General features: G+C 54.3%; 1 protein-coding gene across 1 annotated transcript in view; it reads left to right on the forward strand.

Annotated features, from left to right (window-relative positions):
• The window catches only part of DDB1 (damage-specific DNA binding protein 1, 127kDa), an 18,607-nt gene that overhangs the window by 1,817 nt on the left and 1,200 nt on the right, over positions 1-15,590 (forward strand). The window contains exons 2-24 of the mRNA XM_009887734.1: positions 841-989; positions 1,105-1,221; positions 2,464-2,685; positions 6,001-6,115; positions 6,227-6,324; positions 7,675-7,833; positions 8,240-8,323; positions 8,500-8,616; positions 9,011-9,113; positions 9,959-10,034; positions 10,115-10,223; positions 10,406-10,584; positions 10,680-10,843; positions 10,939-11,046; positions 11,387-11,594; positions 11,853-11,948; positions 12,181-12,292; positions 12,877-13,000; positions 13,354-13,518; positions 13,945-14,039; positions 14,202-14,372; positions 15,066-15,175; positions 15,387-15,556. Of these exons, the coding sequence (XP_009886036.1) occupies positions 841-989; positions 1,105-1,221; positions 2,464-2,685; positions 6,001-6,115; positions 6,227-6,324; positions 7,675-7,833; positions 8,240-8,323; positions 8,500-8,616; positions 9,011-9,113; positions 9,959-10,034; positions 10,115-10,223; positions 10,406-10,584; positions 10,680-10,843; positions 10,939-11,046; positions 11,387-11,594; positions 11,853-11,948; positions 12,181-12,292; positions 12,877-13,000; positions 13,354-13,518; positions 13,945-14,039; positions 14,202-14,372; positions 15,066-15,175; positions 15,387-15,556 (3,051 nt within the window). The remainder of the gene's footprint in view (positions 1-840; positions 990-1,104; positions 1,222-2,463; positions 2,686-6,000; positions 6,116-6,226; positions 6,325-7,674; positions 7,834-8,239; positions 8,324-8,499; positions 8,617-9,010; positions 9,114-9,958; positions 10,035-10,114; positions 10,224-10,405; positions 10,585-10,679; positions 10,844-10,938; positions 11,047-11,386; positions 11,595-11,852; positions 11,949-12,180; positions 12,293-12,876; positions 13,001-13,353; positions 13,519-13,944; positions 14,040-14,201; positions 14,373-15,065; positions 15,176-15,386; positions 15,557-15,590) is intronic.

The following is a 15,590-nucleotide window of genomic DNA, read 5'->3' on the forward strand; positions in this document are numbered from 1 at the left end:
GGGCCCCGTGGGTGGTTGTGGAGGTCCTGGGGGGGGTTGTGGGCTACGGCGGGGGGGAGCTAGGGGGTGGTCTGGGGGTGACTAGGAGTACACTGTGGTGCCTTGGGGTGTGGGTGGATCTTGGCGGGAGGCTGCGGGAGCACTGAGTGCCCTGCAGGTGCCCTGAGGTTTGTAGACGTGTTGTGAGGCACCAAGGGTAGCCGGGGGGGGGCATAAGGGGTTATTGGGGTGCTCTGGGGCATTGACGGAGCTGGAGAAGGGAGTCTTGAGATTCTTAGGGGGGTGCTGTGGGGCACTGGGGATGTGTTGAGGTTCTTGGAGGTGGTGTGAGGCACTGGGGTTGCACTGAGGATGCTGGAGGTGCAGTGGGGTTTCTCTGGGGGACCTGAGCTGGGCTTGAGGTTTCTGAGAGCTGAGTGGGGTTTTGGTGTGTGAGGGTGAAGTGGACTTCCTGGGGGGGTTATGGAGCAGCAGAGGGTTGGGGTGCTGCAGGGAGAGGTGACGGTGATGGCTCTCTGTGTCTTGCCTTACTGCGAGGTGTTTTGAGGTGTTGCAGGGCACTCTGGAGATGGGGTGTGGGGGAAAAGGCCGCCAGGAATGAGGTTCACTGGGGAAAGAAGGAAAGTCAGAGCTCAGGGAAGGTGATTGCTGAGGGGCCCAGATGTTGCGGGAGGAAGATACTGAGGTTTTGGGGTGCTGCAGGGAGGCTGGTACTCAGGGTGCAGGCCACGCTCCCCAGAATCAGCAGATTGCTGCAGATTGTTCAGTGAGAGCACCCCAAGGTGCCACTTTGTCGCGTCTTTGTGGCTCAACAGTGATTTCTTCTGTCCGTTTCCCAAGGCCACTTCACCTCGGCAGAGGATTTGAACCTGCTGATCGCCAAGAACACGCGACTGGAGATCTATGTGGTGACAGCGGAGGGGCTGCGGCCCGTCAAGGAGGTGGGGATGTATGGCAAGACAGCCGTCATGGAGCTCTTCCGCCCCAAGGTGGGTACGCTGCGGGGAGGGGGCTGCTCGCCAGCCGGAGAAGGCAGGCGTGGGTGCGCTGGCGCCGCTGGCTCTGCCACGCTCCTGAAGGCACGCTGCCGCTCTGCTTTCGCAGGGGGAGAGCAAGGATTTGCTGTTCATCCTGACAGCCAAGTATAACGCCTGCATCCTCGAGTACAAGCAGAACGGGGACAGCATTGATATTATAACCCGTGCTCATGGCAACGTGCAGGTGAGTGAAGCTGGAGCACACGGAAGGGGCGAATTCCCTTCCTTGGGGATGGTTTTACTTTGCCAGTGACGAGGGCGAGCCTAGGTGATGGGTTTCTACCTTGTTATTTATGATTCTTTGCATACCACTGACTCCGGTGTGGTTCTCCTGCTGCCACCGTTACTTTCAGAGTTTTTTGCCTGTAGTGAGTCAGTCTGGGGGCTCAAGAACTGAGGACACAGCTCGGCTACAACAGTCTCCCAATGGGGCAGTTTACAGAATAACAAGATTAATTTGAGATAGTCGTACTGTAATGAGAATTAGTGCTCAAAACTCAATGTAAGGTAGAATTTTCCCTGGGAAATGACTCCGGTATTTCGTGGCCGGTCTCTACTTGCTGCATACCAGAAGCATGACTGCTGAAGTTACTCTTATCATCGTGGTCATACGACACTGTTAGTAATTGTTGATGTTCTCCATTGCTCTGTTTTATGGGGATTAAAATCACACCTTCTGAGCAGGTCAGAAATCCACATCTCTCTTTGGCTTTATGTTAGTCATTAGCCAAATGATTTCCATCAGCTGTCAAGCCAAAATATCTTCCATCTGTTTCCAGGCACCGAACTTCCGCTGACGTACTGTTGGTGGAGCTGAGCAGGGGGTTACAGGCAGGAGATGGAGGTGGGCATGTCCTGTCAGTAACTCGTTAGCGTGTTTGGGGAAAAAGCGCTTAATCTTCCCGTGCCACGGTTCTGCCTCATGACATATGGAGATGCTGATACCGGCCCGTGCCGAGTAACGCCGAGGGATGTGTGGAGGCTGATAACGGGGCTGGATTTCTGAAGGGTGATTTTTAGTCATGGGTATCAAAGCTCTTCACAGCAGCGGAGAGCAGCGCGCTCTGTCAGCGATAGAAAGCAGAGGCACAGCACGGCGATGTGGCTTCTCCGAGATCATTCAGTAGAGGGTTGGGATTGCAAAACCAGTTGCAGGGTCTGCTCACGGAGCTCCTGGTTCCTGGGAGAGAGAAAGCGTGTGCTGTGGGAGCTCTGCCGTGCTCGCTGGTGGAAAGGACCTGCTGCTTGAGGCAGGAGATGCCTGAATCACCTTTGGTTTGCCAGACGGTATTTTAAGGCCCGTTGGGAGGTGTGCAGGGAGTCGTTCCTCAGCTGAGGGGTGGTAAGTATTCTCGACCCACATGAGGATCTTTTTCTGACACTAATCACCCTTTCTTTTTCCCCTCTCTGTGGCTCTCTCGCTCAGGATCGCATCGGCCGTCCCTCAGAGACTGGCATAATTGGCATCATTGACCCAGAGTGCCGTATGATCGGCCTGCGGCTCTACGATGGCCTCTTCAAGGTCATTCCCCTGGACCGGGAGAACAAGGAGTTAAAGGCTTTTAACATCCGCCTGGAAGAGCTCCAAGTCATCGATGTGAAGTTTCTCTATGGCTGTCAGGCTCCGACCATCTGCTTCGTCTACCAGGTACCTTGTTGTCGATTGGTGACTCGGGCGGAGGGTGCTGGAGATCGCTGCTGTGCCAACCAAGGTCTCTAAAGGTCTTCCAAAGGGCTTGGAGCGGCAGCAGTGGCCTGGAGCCCATGGAGAGCAGTGCTTTGGGCAGAGTGAGAGACGGTTCTGGCTCCTGCAGGCTCCTTGTGTAGCCGAGGAAAGTCCATGTTCCTTTGTGCTGCTTTTTTCCATTTCTGGGAGGGGGAAATCCATGCTCTCCCACGGGAGAGCTGAGCAGCTGATGCTTCAGATGGGACCGTTTCCTTGTCAAACACTCAGGAGGAGCTCGTGGAGTCTTCCCAGCGAGTGCTGAACAGGTGGATTAGAGCTGGAGTCAGTGGTTTCCTATAGGCACCGCTGTGAGACTTGAACCTTCCCCTTAAAAAAAGAAAAAAAAAAAAAAGGCAGTATGTCTTGTTTGCCGTTTGGGAGGCCACTCCGGGAGCGTAAAGAGGGGCCATAACCTCTCCTATCACTAGGGTCCTCACAGAGGCAGTGTTTTTAGGCTCTTTTCTAAATGCTTACTTTGAACCGAAGAGCCTTTGCTGTGCTGACTGAGCGAGGGATTATCTTTGCTTTGTCAAAGTCGGGGCCAGCCTGGGCCCAGCTAAAAGTTCCTGAGACGGCAGCACAGGATCTGGAGTGAATTTAGTTCAGCTTCAGTGTAGTTCTTAGTGGCAAACTCATACAACGAGAGATGCTAATCATGTAGCAGCAGTGACTTGATTATTCCCCATATGTTTTCAAAAGTCACTATTATTGTTTTCAAGAGGGGTGGGTGCTGTTGAACCCCCCCCGGCAGTAGAGATGGGGGAAAAGTCATTTTGTCACCATGTAACTAGGGGTTGGGAGGACAGCCCGGGTTCCCCGTGTGGGGACAGCGCTCTTCCCCTGCCCTGTGGGTATCGGGTGTTCTCCCTTGTCACCTGAACAAACGTCAGCGTGCTCTTCAGCCTGGCTGGAGAGTGTCCCCAGCCGTCACGTATCCTCCCCACCTCACAAGACACTTGTGTGACGATGTAACAGTATGCACAAGAAAGGAAGAAGACAGGGAAGGGGTTGATTACCTGAAAAAGCACAGGATTTTCAGCGGTTGCTGATGCGTAAGAGCAAGCACTGGTTTTGTACAAAAAGCTGTTTAGGGAAGAAGGGAGTCATGATCTCTTGTACGACAGAGCGGAGCCTGACCTGCAGGGCTGTGTCGCGCACGCCTTCCCAACACGTGGCTGTCTTGTTTCTGTGTGACTGGAGATGTGGGGACTGTATTTTTATCCCACGCAGCCATGCCAACTTTGAAACCCGACGTCAGAAGGGAAGCAGGTAGCCAGTCTTTGCTCTAGAAATACACGCGAAGGGCGGCTGGCTCATTACGGATTTCTGGTTTTGACTTGCTGCCTGGGTGACTTCCCCAAAGCTTGGAAGCCTAGCGGCGGTGATGTGCTGCTCTGCAAAGTGCCGAGCGTACCCGTGAGTTTGATTAGTACCGTTGCTGTTGCGTGCTGAGGAAACTGAGGCAGAAAGGGGTGGCGATTTGGACAAATTCGTGAACTCGGTGTCAGGGTCTGGCCAGGAGCGCACCAGTTTTCACGGAAGAGTGTCTTAAAGGAGGAGGTTGGTCATCTCATGTAGTCAACGAGTGAAAAAGGTCATACCTGCAGATCTGACTTCTTTAACAGATTTGCTCTGATTCGATCTGTAACAGTTCATTCGTTATAAACAGGTATTATATGAATAAAGAGTAAATTAATAGCTTGCTTGGTATCTAACACTCTTAATACGATTTTTATCCTTGCAGCAGGAGCGAGATGCGAGTTCTCTCTGACTCATTGGGCCTTACATAAAACTCTGGCTTTGTTTTGGTCCCTGGGTGTCTGACTTGCGTGTGTGTGGAGAGGGGAACATTTCCAAGCTGCTGCTTTGATTCCTTCTCAATTTATTAATCATTATCACAGGATTTGGACTGAACAGCGTAGCAGCGTCTGAGATAATTTTTGTGCCGTTCTGAAACAAGCGGAAGATACCACAAAAAGGGGAAGTTCATAAAAATGAACAAAAAGCCTTGATAGCCGCTGTGGTATGGAGTAAAAAAGTCCAGAAATGTCAAAAGTTTCATTAATTACTCCTCTGCCCCATTTTAACAGCCACCCCCTTCAATTTTCTCCTCCCCACGGCGCTATTTCTCCTCCCGGCTTCCCCTTCGCTGTCAGCCGGTACTGCTCTTTGCTTCCCTCGGTGCTGCACCGCTGGCTCTTGCCAGGACCTCGGGCTCCGGAGTGCCGTCGGTGAGGATGTTTGCCAAGCGGCAGAGGCTCTGAGGGGTGAGCCAGGAGGTGCCCACCTTTCCTGCGAGTGTTTGTTTACAGAGCTGACGGCTATAGGGAGACAAAAAAAAAAAAAAAAAGCTTTTACTCTGATCTGGAAAGTGGTGAGGCATAATAAATAAAAAGATGAATGGCTCTTTTTAAGTAGTCCTATGAACAGCGTGACTAAGGAAACCTGGTTCCCCGTGATTTAGAGCCTTGTCTTAGCTTTTGAGATGTGAAATTGGTCGGTGGGTTATGTTGAAAGCCCTCTCTGTGCGTTGGGTGCCCATACATCTATTCCCCGTGCGGGTTCCCAAGTGCTTCTTGGCGTAGACCACCTTTCCCGTAGTGGGGTGCTGATTTGGGGGGGGGCCTCTTCTCCACTCGCCGCGTATTTCGGTGAAGCCTTTGTGGGCTCGCTGCCTCGGAGATCTCTGCGCGCATCAGGTTTGGTGGAAATCGCCCACTGGGCTGGGAATTACTGGAATGGCTGAGCCGTTGGGGGATTATTTGGCGAGCAGATTATGTCGAGATGGGAGCTCAGCTGCTCTGGCTCCTGCGCCGCTACAGCAGAGCTAAATTCCTTGCTGGAGCTGGAGGTGGTATCGCATAGTGCCACTCATGCCCAGATTTGTAGAGCTGTGCGTCAGATGAATACGAGTCCCAGAAAATCGCTGGTATAAAAAAAATGCAAAAGTAGTTTTCAGCCCTTTTTTTGGCACAGGGATTTCTTCAAAGGTTGTTCTGCATATGGATAAAGTGTTCGGCATATGTCTGTTGAGACACGCGTGTGGTTTGAGGGAGACTGGAGAGGAGGTGGGCAGGGTGGGAAGCCTCAGCAGCTCGCTGGTGAGGGTGCTGTCGCAGGAGATGAGGTGGAGTCTCCTCGCTTGGCAGGTTGGTAGTCAGCTCTGCTTCTGGAGCCTGCTGCTGTGCCCGTGAGGCTGTCGTCAGCGTACGTCATCGTTTGTGGCTTCTCTTTCAGGACCCTCAGGGTCGCCACGTCAAGACGTACGAGGTGTCCCTGCGCGAGAAGGAGTTCAACAAAGGTCCTTGGAAACAGGAGAACGTAGAAGCTGAAGCCTCCATGGTCATTGCAGGTGGGTCCTTCTTTGTAAAGGATCTTCCCTCCCGTTTCTTTCTTAAGGCTGAATGCCTCAGTCATGCGGTACAGGTTCTCTGATAAGACATTTGTCTTCTTCCCTGCACAGTGCCAGAGCCTTTTGGAGGTGCCATCATCATCGGGCAGGAGTCTATCACCTATCACAACGGAGATAAATATCTAGCTATAGCTCCACCTATCATCAAAGTGAGTGACTACCGAGATCTAGAAATGCGTCCCGTGTAATTCCTCCATTCCCAGGCGTCTCTCAAGAGTGCTGGTAGGGTATCGTGCTACTTGTAGTCAAGAATCTAAACTGCTCTTGTCTCCACGTGGAGTCCGATAGGGCCAGTTACGCCCAGAGGTTTGGCGAATGTGGGTGTTTCACACGATGCCTGCTCTGTGTTTTTGGGGACGGAGGGACATGTGTGATCCTTCTGCTGGTGGCAGTGTGTGCTTGCACTGCAGTGTGTGGCTCTGCTCTCTGTGGAGTGCTCAGAAATGGTGCAGTAAAGCTGAAATCTTGTTTGGGCCCCAGAGAAAGGGATTAATTAGGAGGTAGTGCGTGGTTTGGGCATGGGTCCAGGCTGGAGCCTGGTTTCAGTTCAGGCAGCAAAAGATATGAATGAGCCCCTTGGAGACTTGAGTCCACCGGTGTATGATTGGGGCACTTGTTCAAAGGAAAAAAAAAAAAGAGTTTGCGACAGAAGTGGAGCTTGTGGTTTTTGTCAGAGGGCCGGGCCAGTTCCCACATTTAAACGGTGCAGGAAGCACAAATGGCATGGCTGAGTGTGCCGCTCGGGGCTGACAGAGGGCTTGAGCTATGATCAAAAGGTCCTTTTAAGCTGGAAATAATGACGGGTTAGAAGAGAGCTATAAATCTCGGGTAAAGAAATACTAATATTGTTGCCTGAATGCCTACGGGCTCTCAGACCACTCCTGGAGCTCTGTGATGGTGAGTCTGTTACATTGGAGCAGGAGGAGCGAATCGCCTTTGCTCTACTGACGTACAGATCTGGGCTTTGACCTGTAAGCAGAGTGCGGGTTCGTCTGTGCTCAAGGCCAGTGGGCTCTTTGCGTACAATAAAGATCTGCAAGATCAGGATTTTTAAACCAAAATGTTGACAAGAGGCCAGGGAGCATCCACCACACAGAGCGAAATATCTGCAGAGCTTGGGTCCGGAGATACAGCAGGCTTGGAGCTCTGCCGGTCCCAAATATCATCCCTGCATCTGTGGAAGACCCAGCGTGAGGAAAACAGGTTTTCTGATGGCATCTTTCCCGGGCTGTGAACAAGCTAGCGACATGTTTCATTTAGGAACGTGAGGTGGTTCCTAGTGACCAAAAGTGAGACCATTTGACCGCACATTCTGGTTGTGTTGGCTGATACGGTTTGTTGAAAGGCAAATCCAGCCCTTTCCCTCTAGACAGGAGGAGTGGGACTTGACTTTGGATGTGGTTATTCCCTTCTGGTGCGTACAGAGGTGGTCCTCGCTGGATGCCCGTTTGGGGCTGTTTCAACGGGTTCCTAAAAATTCCCTCCTCCTTTGCCTGCAGCAAAGTACGATTGTGTGCCACAACCGTGTGGATCCCAACGGGTCCCGTTACTTGCTGGGGGACATGGAAGGCCGCCTCTTCATGCTGCTCCTGGAGAAGGAGGAACAGATGGACGGCACTGTCACCTTGAAGGACCTGCGCGTGGAACTGCTCGGCGAGGTAGGACTCGGCCACGTTGCGTCTGCTGTCGCTTCTCACCGCGGGGCTGGGAGACTCCGCAGGCTGGAAAGGCTCCGCTGAGAGCTGAGTGGCAGGAACAGTGTCTCTTTTGGAGCCTGGGGTGGGGGAATGTTTCACACTTCTCCCAGCTCTGAACTGTCGGTTGCTGGGAAATTCCCCGTCGGGGCACTTGGAAGTTGACGCCGTCTTCCCGGGTTTTTGGCCGGTGTTTGCGTGCTGTCCCTGGGAGAAGCTCGGACTCTCCCTTGGTTTTGTAAAGGGATTAAATTCTCCTCCTGTGCTCAGGGTCTTCCTGTTGGGCTGCTGCTCAGATGTGGTGCTTGCAAGGTGTGGCGGGGTCCTTTTCACGCTAGTGGTGGTTCATCTGCATCTTCTCCGTTCCCAGACATCCATTGCAGAGTGCTTGACCTACCTGGACAATGGAGTTGTGTTTGTCGGCTCTCGGCTTGGGGATTCCCAGCTTGTGAAGGTACGTGGCAGTTCTTCTGGCTTAGTTGTGTGTTCAGGCAGGATTTTGTACGTATTTATTTTCTTCTTGGCCTCGAGAGGTGTATGTGGATAAATTTTCCTTTCCTTTCCTGCCCCGTACCCTTTCCACTTGCTTGTTCTTGCTTGTTGAAAGGCGATAATTGTGTTTATTCATAGCTCAACGTGGACAGCAACGAGCAGGGCTCCTATGTAGTGGCTATGGAGACCTTCACCAACCTCGGTCCCATCGTCGACATGTGCGTGGTGGACCTGGAAAGACAAGGCCAAGGGCAGGTAACGTTGATTCTGCTTTTCTGTTCTCGGTGCTGGGGACGTCTGGGCCAGCCAGGAGGGTGTGTGTGGGTTGTGAGTGGCCAGTCCAACCTAAACCACGACAGCGTGGAAGGAAAAGACTACAAACCGTTTATTGGAGGACCTGGAAGTCTTATCCAGGTGCAGGGCTGGGAACTGAGGTCTTGCACTGAAGAGTGGGGAGGCTAATTCTTAGGTACCTCCATTCATGAGGAAGGGGTTACCTTTATGCAACGGGGAAGGATCAGCTGCCACAAAACTTCCTCTGAGAAGTGGAGAAGATGGGTACCCAATCTTCCCCTGAACCCATCGCTACAAGGAGGGGTGGGGAAGCTTCCCAGCAGTGGTTGGTAAAGATCATCTGCTTTTCCTCCAGCTGGTCACGTGCTCGGGTGCATTTAAAGAAGGTTCGCTGCGCATCATTCGGAACGGCATTGGGATTCATGAGCACGCCAGCATTGACTTGCCGGGGATTAAAGGTGCGTGAGCTGTTTAGTGCTGACAAAGAGGGACCTGGGAGTCCTGGTGGACAACAGGATGACCATGAGCCAGCAATGTGCCCTGGCGGCCAAGAAGGCGAATGGCATCCTGGGGTGCATCAAGAAGAGTGTGGCCAGCAGGTCGAGGGAGGTCATCCTCCCCCTCTACTCTGCCCTGGTGAGACCGCATCTGGAGTACTGTGTCCAGTTCTGGGCTCCCCAGTTCAAGAAAGACAGGGAACTGCTGGAGAGGGTCCAGCAAAGGGCAACAAAGATGATTAGGGGACTGGAGCACCTTTCTTATGAGGAAAGGCTGAGGGACTTGGGTCTCTTTAGTCTAGAGAAAAGAAGATTGAGGGGGGATCTTATTAATACATACAAATACTTAATGGGAGGATGCCAGGGGGATGGGAGCAGTCTTTTTTCAGTGGCGCCCAGTGATAGGACGAGGGGTAATGGGCATAAACTTGAACATAGGAAGTTCCATCTTAACATGAGAAGGAACTTCTTTACTTTGAGGGTAGTGGAGCACTGGAACAGGCTGCCCAGAGAGGTGGTGGAGTCTCCCACTCTGGAGACATTCAAAACCCGCCTGGACGCTGTCCTGTGCAACGTGCTGTAGGTGACCCTGCTCTGGCAGGGGGGTTGGACTAGATGATCTCCAGAGGTCCCTTCCAACCCTAACCATTCTGTGAATTCTGTGAAATACAACCCGCAGCCTGGGAGGACCCAGTTTGGGACACGTCGTGTGCACAGACTGAGGTTGGGGTGTGGGGCAGGGGGCTCGCCACCCACCAACTCTTGAAATATTCGCTGTGGGCAAATGTGGCCTCTCTTTGTTGCAGGCTTGTGGCCCCTGAGGTCAGACTCTCATCGTGAAACGGACAATACGTTGGTGCTGTCCTTTGTTGGCCAGACCAGGTAAGGTGGGGTTAACGCTGAGCCAGGCGCTCAGCCGCGTGTTGGAGCAGGATATAACGGCAGCTCCCTTTCCCGTTCAGGGTCCTTATGTTAAATGGAGAGGAAGTAGAAGAGACGGAGCTCACAGGGTTTGTGGATGATCAGCAGACTTTCTTCTGTGGCAACGTGGCACATCAGCAATTGATCCAGGTAATGCCAGTTCTAGGCAAACGCAGGTGTCGCTCTCACGATGCCCCTACAGCCCTTATTGGTTGTGGGGCTAACTTAGATCGGTGACGCTTGTCAGCGGCGTGGCCTGCAGTACTTCCTTGGGCCGATGTCAGAAGGTGGGTGGTGTTCTGGCTCTGAGCAGAGGTGTCCTCTCTCCCCAGATCACCTCTGCCTCTGTAAGACTGGTTAGTCAGGAGCCCAAAGCCCTGGTGAGCGAGTGGAAAGAGCCCAATGGAAAGAACATCAGCGTGGCTTCCTGTAACAGTAACCAGGTAGTGGTGGCTGTGGGACGAGCCCTGTACTACCTGGAGATCCGACCCCAGGAGCTCAGGCAGATCAGGTGGGTGTCTCATCGTGGCCCGAGGGCTCTCAGCCTCTGCTGTTTGTCTTTAGGCTCAAGTCTGACGCCTCTGTCTGCTTCTTCCTTCCCACCAGCTGCACAGAAATGGAGCATGAAGTTGCCTGCCTGGACATCACCCCCTTGGGGGACACTAACGGCATGTCCCCGCTGTGCGCGATCGGGCTCTGGACCGACATCTCTGCCCGCATCCTAAAGCTGCCTTCGTTTGAACTGCTGCACAAAGAGATGCTGGGAGGAGGTAGGGCTCTCCTGGGGCTGCTGGGTGGTGCAGCGGTCACTGAGCTGGCTGAGTCATGAGTGACATCAGCCTTTGTCTTCTCCTGCTCCCTACAGAAATTATCCCTCGCTCCATCCTGATGACGACCTTCGAGAGCAGCCATTACCTTCTGTGTGCCCTGGGGGACGGAGCTCTCTTCTACTTTGGGCTCAGCCTCGAGACAGGTGACTGCAGGGCCTGGCACTGAGCGGGTGGCCGGATTCGTGCCCTCATTACTTGCTTGATATGCTTTCTTTCACCCTTCTGGAGAGATCTCTCTTTTTCTTGCTTTCTCACTGTGGTGGGTTGTGCTTGGGTGGGTCTGGCTGTGGGAGTTGGTGGGTTTCTCCAGCAGACTCTGGAGAAAGGAGATTGATGCTTACATCCATTCCTTTGTGTTGACAGCAGGATGTGTTTACCCGCACTCATTTCTTCCTAACTTAGGAAGACGGCGTTGCGCTCCGCCGTCCTGCTCTTGCGAGCTCCCTTGCGGCAGCTCCCAACACTGGTGCTCCCTTTCTGCAGGTTTGCTGAGTGACCGAAAGAAGGTGACCCTTGGGACCCAGCCCACCGTCCTGAGGACTTTCCGCTCTCTGTCCACCACCAACGTGTTTGCCTGCTCCGACCGCCCCACCGTCATCTACAGCAGTAACCACAAGCTGGTTTTCTCCAACGTCAACCTGAAGGAAGTGAACTACATGTGTCCCCTCAACTCGGATGGGTATCCCGACAGGTGAGCCTGCACCTTGCCTGGTGTGACACAGGGGTGGGGAAGGTTTGGAATCTGAAACGGGATCCTGGGATGAGCAAACGGGATCCTGGGATGAGCAAACGGGATCCTGGGATGAGCAAACGGGATCCTGGGATGAGCAAACGGGATCCTGAGATCAGCGGTTTTGAGGGGTGTGAAGGAGAGGGAGTTTCTTGCTGTGCCACCCGCCTTATAAGAGCCATTGCTCATGTGTTTGGGGTTTTTTTTCCCCCCAAACAGCTTGGCGTTGGCCAATAACAGCACCCTGACAATTGGCACCATCGACGAGATCCAGAAGCTGCACATCCGCACGGTTCCCCTCTACGAGTCGCCCAGGTGAGCTGAGCAGGGGGGAGGGAGCCTGGCTGGGGACAAGGCTGGGGGGACACTTCGCAGCCAGCGTTCCTGTTGTGGGCTCAGTTAGCACGCAGGCTGAATTGGTGGCTTGTGCTGAGAGCGGTCTGGGCAAGCGAGCAGCTCTGTTTCTTCTTGTCTCCGGAACCTCTGTGCTCTCCTTGGAGTGGCCCGTCTTGGCCCTCCTACCCACGCAGCTCTGTTTGTCCCGCAGGAAGATCTGCTACCAAGAGGTATCGCAGTGTTTCGGCGTGCTCTCAAGTCGTATCGAGGTGCAAGATGCCAGCGGAGGCACCACTGCGCTCAGACCGAGCGCCAGCACCCAGGTAAGGGGTAGCTACTAAATCGCCCCTGAGCTCTGGGCTATGGCTATCGTAGTTCCTCGGGCCAAACCGTGATGCAGATCTTCCTTGACAATCTTCTCTTCCAAAGCTCTGAGTGCAAGCTCTCCCTTTGGCAGCCTGGGAGCAGATGGGGTGGTAAGATCTCCCCGTGGTGGTGAGAAGGGCTCTCTGCGCTGCTCTCTGGCGGCCTTGGCACGTTCACTGGTCTCTCAGATCACCTTTGGTTTTGGATGCGGCTCCTTCAGTCCCCCGAACGGGCTTCTGTTCGGTCTCCAGTGGTTTCCTCTTCCTGGGCACAAGTCCCCTTGACGCAGTAGCTCCGGCGGAAGCCACAACACTGCACAAACTCTTATTAATACTGTTGCTCAGCAGTGCTACCTCTGCCATGCATGTCACACGTCCTTGCTGGTGCAGGGAGCGTGTCCCTTTACTCGGGCCCGGGGAGCTCCTCGCTTCTCCTTCTCTCCCATCCATTCTTCTGCTTCCCGGTTCCCTCAGCCCGTGTGGAGCAGCGTGAGGACGTGCCGAGTAGCACGAGGATGTGACCGATTTTTACTGTGTCCCAGGCCCTGTCCAGCAGCGTGAGCACCAGCAAACTGTTCTCCAGCAGCACAGCACCGCACGAGACCTCCTTCGGAGAGGAGGTGGAGGTGCACAACCTGCTCATCATAGACCAGCACACCTTCGAAGGTACCCGTCCCAAATGCTGGCCATACCCTACTCCAGTTCTGTCCTCCATCAAGCGTGTGGTTGACTTGTGATCTTCCCAGACTTGTGAAGATCGGTGATCTTCCATGTTTCCTTCAGACGAAGCGTTTTTCCTGCAGGAGGCTCAGCCACAGGGCAGAAGTTTAAGGCATAGGGGGGCTTTTGATGGCACAAGGTGGTGGTGGGGAGTAGGAGAGGGCATCTCCAGGCAGCTATCTTGGACATGTCTTAAGTTTTCAGCTGCTCCTAGGCGAGCTGCTCTGCTCCCGCGTGGAGGTGTTGCCTGTTGGGACGCCGGGGGACCCAGTTGTTTCTGCCTTTCCCTCTTTGCGCAGTGCTTCATGCTCACCAGTTCCTGCAAAACGAGTACGCCCTCAGCCTGGTCTCCTGCAAGCTTGGCAAAGATCCGAACACCTACTTCATCGTGGGCACTGCCATGGTATATCCCGAGGAGGCAGAGCCCAAACAGGGCCGCATCGTCGTCTTCCACTACTCTGACGGTAAGAGCAAGGTCTTCTCGCCTGACCAAGTCCAGTTGGCTGTAGGGACATCAGAGATGAGCTCCTCAAACCCGAGAGAGCTCACATCTCAGTAGCGGGCACAGTTTGTACCGAGGGGTCTGCTGTCAGCCGCCCACAGACAAGATCCGTAGGTGCTGTTACTCCGCTGCAGCCCATCGCAGCATGTTCCCTTTCCCCCATCTCCTAGAGAAGCCCAAGAATCCCTCACCAGAACTGGATTCTGGGATTTGCTTTCTGCATGGCTGCCCCTGCTGTCGTGTCGCCCCTGTGTTACTGGCCTGCAGACCCTCTGAGAGAGTTTCTAGGGGCAGCAATGTTGTTTAGAGCGGCTCATCTGTATTTCCTTGGCTTGCCGCCCTTGGGAGCGCGGGGCAAATAACCGGGCGGCGCGTGGGTTTATTCCAGGGAAGCTGCAGAGCCTGGCTGAGAAGGAGGTCAAAGGGGCTGTGTATTCCATGGTGGAGTTCAACGGGAAGCTGTTAGCCAGCATCAACAGCACGGTACGGCTCTCTCAAGACCCTGACTCGTTTTGGGAGGGTGTTTCAGAGCTGGAAGTCGCTTCAGCTGTGCGGATGTCAGCCGGGTGCCCCGTCTCTGTTGGGGAACGTGTCCTGGCTGGCGTGGGCGTCCCTGCTGGCTCAGAGCTGTGTCCCTTCCTTCAGGTGCGCCTGTATGAGTGGACGGCAGAGAAAGAGCTACGCACGGAGTGCAACCATTACAACAACATCATGGCGCTCTACCTGAAGACCAAGGGAGACTTCATCCTTGTGGGAGATCTCATGCGGTCTGTCCTCCTCCTTGCCTACAAGCCCATGGAAGGAAACTTCGAGGAGGTATCGAGGCTGTTGAATAGTCGGGGTTGAAGGTGTGCTGGGAGCCTGTGCTGCCTCTTCCAGTAGGCTCTGGGCAGGGGGAGCAATGTTTAAAGTGATGAAAGAAGGAGCCTGGCTCGCCCCACCTTGGTAGCCCTTTGAAGACATGGCTGTAGGGCTGTGCAACGTGAGCAGCGTCACCTGGACGTGCTTTTAGACGGATCCTTGTGGTTTCTGGAGGGACGGATCCCTGTCCTTCCAGGAAACTGGGCAACGAATCAGCAGCCTTGAGGAGAGCAGGCTTTGGGTGCGTGCTTGGCTCCTGCCAGGGTGGGGAGCTGCCATCTGGACCGCCTGGTGGACAGTTGGAATGGTTTAGTGCGACTGCGGCTGCATCTCTGTCAGCGAACGCGGCGTAGCTGAGGGACGGACCAGGCACTGAGACGGTCTGCGCGCTTAAATTGTTAGAGTGGCTTTGTCACAGGCTGGTCTGCGTTTGCCCAAGGAGTGTCCTGGCGTTGTCCGAGTGCCACTCGGGCCAGAGCCATCTCCAGATGGCACTTTTTGTGCCTTTTGCTCAGCTGCCTTCACCTAGCAGAGAGGGACAGACTGGATCCCACCTTGCTCCTGAACGTTGGTGTTGGGTGGAATGACGATGCTGGCTCACAGGACGGGCCATCTGTGCGCGCTGCATCTCCTCTTCTCCTCTTCCAGATTGCCCGGGACTTCAATCCAAACTGGATGAGTGCCGTGGAGATTCTGGACGACGACAACTTCTTGGGAGCGGAGAACGCTTTCAATCTGTTTGTGTGCCAGAAGGACAGGTGAGCTGGCTGCGAGAGGGATGTGGCACTGCGTGACGGGAGGGATGGGGTGATGGGACCTTCTGGTCTCCTCCACATTACAGCTATGGAGACGTGGGTCAGGCAGGAAAGCTGGGAGGAGCACGCCCAGCTCTGAGGAGCAGCGAGGTGGGAGCAGGGGAAGCTTTCGTGTCACGCCAGCACGGTTTGAGCAGGGCGCTTTGGATTTCAGCGCGGCCACGACCGATGAGGAGCGCCAACACTTGCAGGAGGTGGGGCTGTCCCACCTGGGAGAGTTCGTCAATGTCTTCTGCCACGGGTCTCTCGTCATGCAGAACCTGGGCGAGACATCCACGCCAACGCAGGGCTCGGTTCTTTTTGGCACAGTCAACGGCATGATTGGTAAGGGTCGGGGTTCCCTGGCCTGAGCGGGAGG

The sequence above is a fragment of the Charadrius vociferus genome, unplaced genomic scaffold (genome assembly GCF_000708025.1).
Source record: "Charadrius vociferus isolate BGI_N301 unplaced genomic scaffold, ASM70802v2 scaffold1066, whole genome shotgun sequence".
Taxonomy (NCBI): domain Eukaryota; kingdom Metazoa; phylum Chordata; class Aves; order Charadriiformes; family Charadriidae; genus Charadrius; species Charadrius vociferus.